This window comes from Protobothrops mucrosquamatus, unplaced genomic scaffold (genome assembly GCF_001527695.2).
Source record: "Protobothrops mucrosquamatus isolate PMUCROS unplaced genomic scaffold, P.Mucros_1.0 scaffold2329, whole genome shotgun sequence".
Taxonomy (NCBI): Eukaryota; Metazoa; Chordata; class Lepidosauria; order Squamata; family Viperidae; genus Protobothrops; species Protobothrops mucrosquamatus.
The window spans coordinates 129,647-139,773 of record NW_015388412.1 but is presented as its reverse complement, the minus strand read 5'-3'; the positions used below and the strand labels follow the sequence as shown (position 1 = coordinate 139,773).

Below are 10,127 nucleotides of genomic sequence, written 5' to 3'. Positions count from 1 at the left end.
AGCCAGCTAGCCGGTTGCTAGCACTCCGTTGGTCAAAGTTTAGACGAAACATTTCGGGGATGTGATTTAGTGAAAACATGAAAATGATTATTATGCTGGTAGGAGAGGGCAAGCCACACTCCCTTAATCAGTGTTTTTCAAACCTGACAAATTTAAAATGTGTGGGCTTCAACTCTCAAAATTCCCCAGCCACCATTCTGGCAGTTGAAGTCCACACGTTTTAAAGTCCTCAGGTTTGAAAAACACTGATTTAAATGTAATGAAAGCTACACCGAACAATTAAGTCTAGTTAGTAAGATCTTTTCATGAACGCCTATTTCATGTTTTCTTTTTCCCCTCACAACGATCTGTCCTCTGGAAGTTTCCCGCCTTTTTTTACGTCATAAGGTTTAGATTACAGTGTTTCTCAACCTTGACAATTTTAAGGCATGTAGACTTCAACTCCCAGAATTCCACAGCCAGCAACGCTGGCTGTGGAATTCTGGGAGTTGAAGTCCACATGCCTTAAAATTGTCAAGGTTGAGAAACACTGGTTTAGAAATAAGGTAAAAACGGCCTTTTATAAACAGAACGTATGTCTTTTGCCAGGAGTTTATCCTCAGTTCTTCACATGGCAGGAAGAAAAAAATGTGATGAAAAATGTATTTTGTGTTCATTCTCCCAAAGGAAATCAGGAGCATGGTACAGGTCTGTCTCAGATGCTGAGGGATCTTCTTGGTTGACTCCATAGGTGTCCGCCGGTCCTGGTTGTCAGACTACCTGGATGATCTCTGGGCTCACGTCCTTCACTCCTTCCCTAGAGGAGCACTATATGCTTTCCCAGTTGTCTTTGTGGTCATGTTCCTTCTTTGCTGTGCCACGTAAGTGGGTCGTTTGATGACGGTCATTTCTGGGGAATTGTAATTGGCTCCAGGTTCCAGTCTTGAAAGGAGGGCGAAGCTCTACAAATTAAACAAAGATTTTAGGAAATGAAGAATTAGGTGTCACTCATTTGCACAGCAGGCTCGACTAAATTCCTTTAAAGTCTTGAAGACACACTCATTGTTGGAGAAGGAGTGGCAAAAACTGGGGGTGGAGTTAAGAGAGGAATTAGCCTAGAATCTCCATGTCACCACAAGCAAACTCAATCCAACTTCCCTTGAGTTCTCTTGACTCTTATCTAACCCAACCAGATGTTAACCAGTTGGTTGAGAAGATTCTCGTGCATAGGTTTTTAGGAATAAATCAGTTTAATTGGACCTTCACATGCGGACCTGATCTTTCATGCCTAACACCCATCTATTTATATCAGGCTTTCCCTACTCTTATTGTTCTCCAGATTCTGCACTTCTTCTAACCACCACGGAAGCTGTAGAGTCCCCATTTGGAAAGTAACCGACTGGAGAAAATTGCTCTGGAGAGCAACATGCTAGGCCTTCATTAGCTGCAAACTGTAGCAAGAAAGTCTTGTTACACTTGGGAGAACTCCTGCCTACTCTGCTGAGCAAGGTCTGCACTATGCCCCAGTCTGTTCTAATAATGTCATGCCACTCCTTGCTGGAGTCTTCTGTTGCACCAAAACACAGATGTTTCTCTAAGTTGGGCATGTAATAACTCAGCTGTTTCAAGATGGCCTGGCGTGACCTTCCTCAATTATACCATCTCATTGTGCAAGAAGTCAGACGTCTTTGGAAAATAAAGAGGGGGGGGGAAGGGCGACCCAAGTTGGCTTTTTTCAGTGGCCAGATTTAAATAGCACAGGAGACCCAAGAGGGAAGGATCGTTCAGCTGAAAGCTGGTTTGAAAATATCTCTCTAAAAATTCCAGGACGGGAGAGAGACATAACATCTCCAATGTCAACAAGACTACAAGGAAGCTTGATAACTCACATCATGCTTGGTTTAAAAGGTTTCTGTGCTATTACGTGTCAGTAATAGGTTTGAAATAGGCCAAACGCCATCAACAACACTCTTTCTTTCTTTCTTTCTTTCTCTTTCTTTCTTTCTTTCTTTCTCTTTCTTTCTTTCTTTCTTTTTTAGCATATAATTTTACTCAAAGTTTCAAAAACAAAGAACTATTGCAAACTAATATAAAGTGAGGAAGAGGGGAAAAAATCAAAGAGAGAGCTAAAAGGACAAGAAACGGTGACAGAAAAGTAAAAACAATATTTAAGAATTAAATATTCTCCAAAACTCTGCTAAGAAAATGTAGAGGCAGTTCCCATGTGACTTAAAAGTAATTTAAGTCCTTATTTATATATTTATATATATATTTATATTATTTCTATTCTTGTCTCTTCTCAGTCTTCTTCTGGACTGAAATACAGCTTCTTGAAGGAATCGGTGTTTCGCTGGCCACCTTCTGAAGACTTTTGAAGGTGCAAAATATTGTCCTATAAGTCCATGAAAATCCTTGGTTGTCATCTACAACCTTGTCTGATAACTTCACAAACATAGCCAACCTTTGCTATTATCTTGGAAAGAAATTAAAACCGTCTGAATAAAAGTAACCCTGGCATAGTATCACCTTGGTTCCCATAGTTGAAGAACAGGGCAGTCAAATGCAAAGAGCTTCATTTTACAAGGTCCTGAAAAACTGGGTTTTTACAGCGCAACCCACAGCAATTCCAGTGTGTGCCTTGTGGTTTTGTTTTTTCTTCATTAGGTTCCTTCAGGATTACAGCATGTAAATCCCTCAACTGTGAAACAACAGCTGTAGTTGCGTCAGTTTCACAAAAGGCTTCCAGGCAATTATTTCATTGTGCAATTGCTCTGATTCTTTCGTGGGATTTCACAAGGCAGCCCAGATCTGGTCTTCCGAGCCGATCATTTTGCTTCCCCCTGGAAAATTCATTCGCCAGAGAAAGAGGGATGAGTTGCAGATATCAAACATCTGCCCTTTGCTAATGTCGGAGCTGTGCAGCTTGCAGCCCAACGCACCCTGGCTGTTCAGAGTCTGTGACTAAGCAACGGCTTGCTTAAACCATGCCCTCTGCAAGAACAGAGTTGGCCAGGTTCATTGAAGGCCCTGAGCTGTAGCTTACAAACGACCCAAGTTGCTTACTCTTGGCCTACTCCTCAATAAGCCAATACTGATGGACGGAGAGGGGAGCGCTGCTGAAGCCATAAACCCTGCTTTACAAAACACAGCCCCCATGGAACCGGGGGGGCTGTGTAGGCGAACCTTATCCCTGTGTAGCCTGTCACACACACACACCCGCCCCCACTTCTGCTTTGCAAGCCAGGCCTGCACCCGGGTGGGGAAGGGGGCGAGGAGCCACGGCTGCAACAGGGACCCCCGGGCGCGCCCAGCCTCGGATGGTTGCGCCTCTGCCCGACGCCCCGCGGATGCCCGGGCTGAACTCAAAGGAGCGGCCGGAGCGGAGCCGGGAGGGAGGGAGGGAGGGAAAGGGGGGGGGAACCCTCCCTTTTGGCCCCTCCCGGCGGCTGAGCGGGCGGGCCCAGCTCGCCAAGCCCTCCTTCCCTGGGTTCCCTTCCCGACGCCTGGCGGCTCCTCGCTCCTTTCGCCTACGGCCGGCTGAAGCGCGCAAGGGAGCGCCGGAGAAGATCGCCTATTGTCCGGGCCAGCCGGAGCCGGCAGCCCCCGCCGCACCATGACGCTGAAATCCGAGCGGAGCGGGGACGGCAGCAGCAGCACCAGCAGCATGAGGACGGCGCTCTCGGACCTCTACCTGGAGCACCTGCTGCAGAGCAAGCCCCGGGCCGAGGTGAGAGGAGGCAGAGGGGGCGCCTCGGGCAGGTGGGCTCGGGCAGCGGAAGGCACCTGGGCGCGCCTTGGGTAGGGGCCAAGAGAGCGGCTTCTCGCCAAGCCAGGCCCGGTTGGGTTGAGTTGGGTTGGGTTGGGTTGAGTTGGGTTGGGTTGAGTTGGGTTCTCCAGGGGCTTCGGACGGTCAACGGGTAGATTGGCCTGCTCTTTTCCCGGGGACATTTGGGGGACCTCTGTTTAGGCACGGCGCTTCCAACGGCCCGAAGCGTGACGCGTCGTACGGAAGTCAAAAGCCGACTGGCGAGGGTGGAAAACAAGCTTCCCCCCCCCCTCCGGAGGAAATGTCTGGAGGGAGCTGGGCTGGGGGGCTGGGGGGCAGAGAGCCTAACTCCTCCGGTCCGTCCCTGGCCGACCTTCGTCAGGAGACCAGCTCGGCTTGAGTTTCTTCACCTTCAGCCAAAATTGACTAGCTGGCTGGAGTCAACCGCTTCTCCGCCTTTGCTGGGGGCGGCAAAAAAAAAAATGCATTTGGTGTGTGTGTGGGGGGGATGAATTGCGGGAACCCGGCAGGAGGAGACAGGTTTGGAGGCTCCAAGCCTCGGACTGGGCTTCCTGGTTAATTATATGGCACTGGACTCTTGGCCCAGCGGTGGGGCTTGAGCACTTCCAAATGGATGTTGGCGAAGCTTAAAATAGGCTGTGGAATTAGTTTACTTTTTCCATCTATGAATAAATTATCCATGTCGACCACAGCATAGTTCTACAAGACATCCAGGCAGCCTGGGTGGGATCTTCCCTACAAAATGCCAAGGGGGAAAAAAATGCTGCTTGCAGCCCAAAAAGTTCACTTGGAATCCTCATAAACTTTCATAGAGGAGAGTGGTAGCATTTGGGGAAACCGACAACCGTTTTCCAAGTTCCATCACAACGGGGTTCCGTCAGGACAAGGTCCCTTCCAACTCTGTTATTTATTCTATGAGACAACTCGGAAAGCTCACCGCAAAGCAGCAACACACTAAGATAAAATATTGGGTTAAGATGCGATTGAAAGCGATCTTAGGCAGAGAAGAAAAGAAGAAATAGGGGTGGCATGATAGCATATTCCAATATTTGAGGGGCTGCCACAAAGAGGAGGGGGGTCACGTTATTCTCCAAAGCACCAGAGGGCAGGACAAGAAACAATGGTTGGAAACTGACCAAAGAGAAAAGCAACCTGGAATTAAGGAGAAACTTCCTGACAGTGAGGACAATTAACCAGTGGAACAGCTTGCCTCCAGAAATCATGGGTGCTCCATCACTGGAGGTTTTTAAGAAGAGGCTGGGACAGTCACTTGTCTGAAATGGTATAAGTTCTCCTGCTTGAGCAGGGGGCTGGACTAGAAGACCTCCAAGATCCCTTCCAGCTGTCTTTTATTCTAGATTGAACATTATCTGCCTCTGGCCAGATATGTTTTTCCAGCCAGCTACTGGAACCGTCCCAGATTGGGAAAAGGAGATCTGGATTGCTCTGTCCAATTGAAAGTGGATGTGAGGAGGGTCCCCCAGTTTCTCCCCAAATTAGGAATCGTGAGGAATCTGGATAGACTTTTAAGGACTCGCATTCTGGGAAGTGAGAAGGGCGAGTCCTGCAAAATATCGGGATTATGAGCCGAACGCAGACTTACAGAGCAGCCCGACAGATAGACAACAATTCCCTATGCTTCCCTACCTGAAGTCTTTCTGACATTGACTCTCCAACAAACAGGGTTCTCTTGACCTTTGGCCTTCTTTTATGGTCCCCCCCCCCCACACACACACACCATGCAAAGATGATCATGAAGGACAGGAGAGGTGAAAACAAACCGTCCCCCAGCAGACTCTATGCCAGTGGTTCTCAACCTGTGGGTCGGGACCCCATTTGGGGTCGATCGACCATTTCATGGGGGTCGCCAAGCAAGGCTGTCCGCCATTTTTTTTGTCCGCCATTTTTTTCCCCTTTTCCGGCGGGTGCCTTACCTCCCTTGGGCTGGGCTAGCTGGTGGTCGGCCTGCTCCGTCTCTGCCGCTTGCCAGCTACGCCTCGGCCGGCGCAGGGGGCGGAACCACGCATGCGCGGCGCTCCCGGGTTGGGTAGTCCTCGACTTACGACCGGTTTAGTCCTCGACTTATGACCGGTTTAGTCCTCGACTTATGACCGGTTTAGCCCTCGACTTACGACCGGTTGGGGTCACGGCATTAAAAAGGTTGAGAACCACTGCTCTATGCAGCCTCACGGTGGAAATGCATGATGTACTGGAGCACTCTACCTGGATTGCACCCTGCTGTTTACTAAACTTTACCTTTGCTGCGCTTAAACCAGGGCAGAAGTGTGTTGTCCTCCGCTCCACCCCAGTGCTGCAGTTGTGTAATTTTAAAATGCTGGACTTTTGCTTCATTGGTTTCGATGGCACTAAATGTTCCTTCGTTGGGGACCGCTCTCCTCATATCCTGCATCGCTGTGTCTTAACCTTGGCGGGTTTGAGAGGCGTGGACTTCAACCCCCAGAATTCCTGAGCCAGCCCTACGTGGAGCTGTTAAGTGAATTTGGCTTCCCTCATTGACTTTGCTTGTCAGAAGGTCGCAAAAGGGGATCACGTGACCCCCGGGGACACTGCGACCGTCATAAGTATGAGTCAGTTGCCAAGCGTCTGGATTTTAATCATGTGGCCATAGAGGTGTTGCAATGGTCGTAAGTGTGAACAATGGTCCTAAGTCACTTTTTTCAGTGCCGTTGTATCTTAGAACGGTCACTAAATAAACTCGTGTAAGTTGAGGACTACTTGTGCTGTTTCTTGGGTGTCTTTTTGGAGCACTCGGGCCAAATACCTTTAAAGGAAGGTTAGAGATCAGGCGGGGGGGGGGGAACCAGTTTGGCTGTAATGGTTAAGGCACCAGGTTTGAAACCAGGAGACTGTGAGTTCTAGTCCTCCCATGGGCACCACGGCAGGTGCCAGTAACCTTGGGCTAGTCCCTCTCCTCAGATCCAGGAAAGAAGCCACGGCAAAGCGCTTGTGAAAAACCCGGCCAAGAAAACTGCAGAGATTAGTCCAGGCAGTCTCTGAGAATTGGACAGAATAGATTGCAAAAAGAGAGAGGGAAAGAGAGAGGAGGGCGGGAGAGAGAGTGAGAGAAAGAAAGAAAGTGAAAGAGAGAAAAAGAGAAAGAGAAAAAGAAAGAGAGAAAGAAAGAGGGAGGGAGGGAGGAAGAGAGGGAGGGAGGGAAGGAGGGAGGAAGAGAGGGAGAGAAAGGGAGGAAGAGAGAAAGAAAGAAAGAAAAAGAAAGAAAGAGGAAGAGAGGGAGAGAAAGAGGGAGGGAGAGGGAGAGGGAGGGGAGAGAAAAAGAAAGAGAAAGAGAGGGAGGAAGAGAGGGAGAGAAAGGGAGGAAGAGAGAGAGAGAGAGAGAGAGAGAAAGAAAAAGAAAGAAAGAAAGAAAGGGAGGAAGAGAGGGAGAGAAAGAGGGAGGGAGAGGGAGAGGGAGAGAAAGAGAGAGGGAGAGGGAGGGAGGGAGAGAGAGAGAGAAAGAGGGAGGGGAGAGAAAGAAGGAAAGAGGGAGGAGGGAGGAAGAGGGAGAGAAAGGGAGGGAGAGAGAAAGAGAGAAAGAGAGAGGGAGGGAGAGAGGGGGAGAGAGAGAAAGGGAGGGAGGGAGAGAGAGAAAGAGAAAGGAAGGAGGGAGGGAGGGAGAGAGATCAGGTAGAGGAGATAATTCTTATTGTTCCTTGGATTGCATAAGAAGCAAGATGATTGTAGGTAGGAAAGAGATAAGACTTGAAGCGAAATCCTCTGTGACTGGCCACATTGTCCCAGTGCTTGGGCAGAGTGTGTGTTTGTGTGTGTGTGAGAGAGAGAGAGAGAGCGATCGGGTGCCTGCCAAGGAGGAAACTGATTCTCGGTTTTGCTGCAAAGTTTCATCTGGTCTGAACTGGAAGTGGCTGAGCTGATGCTGATTCAGCCGCCCAGAGAAAAAGAATGTGGAAATAGATTAATTTGAGCTAAAACTGTTTAGCTACCTAACTCGCTGCTTTTGACATCTCTGGATTGCCTAGGACATTTTTTTTTTAAATTTTAAAACAGGATATCTTTCCCCTTATTGTTTTCCCTAAAAGAGAAACATGTATTGGTTTTTTTTTAAAAAAAGGAATAATAATAATAATGGAGCTAGAGTAATTATGAGAAATAATAGAGGGAAGAAAAAAGCTTTTTTAAAAAGAAAAAAAAGGAGAGTTACATGGAAAGATGTTATATGAATTCACAAGCTTTTTTCTTTTCTTTTTTTTAAATGATGGGCAGCCACGGCCCAGTGCTTGTTTTGGAAACATACATATCCTTTTCCTCCTAAATGTTCTAGACAAAGAACATTGTGTAGGGATGAAGAACACACACACACACACACACTTCTTTCTACATGTTAAATACAATAACAGATGGTTAACAGAGGGATTTGAAGACAAATGTAATATTTGGGCTAACCAGAGTGAGAATTGGCATAAAGTTGGAATAATTCTGGCATTAACTACCTTTTGAATTAATAGCCACTCTGTCTTGCTTGGGTAATACCCGATACTGATAGAATATTTCCAGCTCAGGATTAAACTGTAGGGTCCTTGGTGCTGCACTGATGATGTTATCTAGTTTGGTAATGAAACGTCTGCAAGAAAACCAGCAAACTCAGAGACCACCTAGGACCCCGTGATTACACCTGCTTTTCCCCAAGCCAGACCTGGTGGCCTCTAACCAAGTCTTCTGCCACATCTCCTGTTCAGCCCAGAGTGGAGATAGGTAGCTAAAATAATCTGCAACGGAGAATTAACTTGTTGGGATTATCTACGGTTGACTCCAATTTTTGTTGCTTTGAATTAAAGCTTGGATCTTTCTTCGCATGACTTGGAAGCTGGAGGGGCGGTGTGTGTGTGTGGGGAGACTTTGAGTTTGCAATTTCCCTTTGAAGCTTTCCTGGGCTTGTCAGGGTCTTGAGAATTTCCTGGCATCCACTAACACAACACTGAGATTAGTTTGCTGCTCAGTTCGATGCTTGTCAGATTGTGGGTGGGTTGCTACCTTTAAGTTGTGATATCGGCTGTTGAGGGTGATACTGTATCGCTGAATGTTTGCAAGTTTTGCAAGGCTATTGATTGGATTATGGCATTAGAATCCAAAAGGTCCTTGACATCGAACAATTCCCTATTCAGCGCAGATTAAAGCAGACAACAGAGGCAAGCTGGCTAGTTAGCTTCTGCATGAGCATAATCATCAAACAGAGTCACTCCTCTATGAATTATTTCCACGGTTAAATTACTCTTACAGTTAGTTTCCATCCCCCTAATAATTCTCTTTACAGCTGTTCGTGGTTGTCTGGATCCTTCTTAAAATGTGGTGCCCAGATCTGGATACAGCAGCTGAGATTGGGGGAGGGTGTGTGTGTCCAAACAGCACAAATTGGAGTGGGGCCAGAACCATCTGTCACATCCAGCCTCACTTCCATGGGAAGGGAATTTGAACATATTTTGGCAATCCCCGTGGGTGATAAAATGAGATGCAATATTTTCTGTTGGAAAAAGTTCCCTGCTCTATTGTTTGGTTGAACATTTTTCCTGTTTTACATTGATATCCCTCTGGAAATGCGAGAGTAAACACCAGGCTAGTCGAATGGAAGAATTAGAAGGGATTTCATTGCTAATAAAAGCGCAAAACCCAAATATAATATGCCAGCGAGAAGCCCAAACACTGAAACTAAACTTAGAGCCAACTTTTAGGAAGATCGTCTTGTTGTGGACACAACTTTTGCTTTCTTTGTTTTTCTTTTGTGTAACTTTCTTCAGTAACTTAAAAGGAAGAGCATGCATGTTTGTTATAGATTATCATCTCTTGAAATGTTTGCAAATGTTATAGTAAAATATTGACATTACTTTTGGCTAAAACGTTTCAAAGCATACTTTTGAAGTCCACTCTGAATCAAGTTCTATTTTTTAGATGTTTTCCACGGTTGAAGATCTTTTTTTTTTTCCGCTCACACATTTTTATACAGCATGTAAAATTAATGTAATACCTTTTAAAACTGAGGTTTCCTTTGGTATAAGTAGCACTGAGTCAACCTTGAGCTGGTGAGAATCGAACTGCCAAACTGCTGCATGTCGAGAAAGATCTCTATTTATTTCCAAACAGCTGTCAAACATCAGGAAACTTTTACCAAAAGTTCCCAATGCACACTTTAGAAGAAGAAGAAGAAGAAGAAGAAGAAGAAGAAGAAGAAGAAGAAGAAGAAGAAGAAGAAGAAGAAGAAGAAGAAGAAGAAGAAGAAGAAGAAGAAGAAGAAGAAGAAGAAGAAGAAGAAGAAGAAGAAGAAGAAGAAGAAGAAGAAGAAGAAGAAGAAGAAGAAGAAGAAGAAAGTAGTAGTAGTAGTAGTAGTAGT

General features: G+C 46.4%; 1 protein-coding gene across 1 annotated transcript in view; it reads left to right on the top strand.

Moving 5' to 3' along the window:
* Window positions 1–3,490: 3,490 nt before the first annotated feature.
* MPP1 (membrane palmitoylated protein 1) overlaps window positions 3,491–10,127 on the top strand; it is a 27,822-nt gene continuing 21,185 nt past the window's right edge. Inside the window, exon 1 of the mRNA XM_015824725.1 lies at window positions 3,491–3,706. Coding sequence (XP_015680211.1) covers window positions 3,593–3,706 — 114 coding nt within the window. The 5' untranslated portion in view covers window positions 3,491–3,592. The remainder of the gene's footprint in view (window positions 3,707–10,127) is intronic.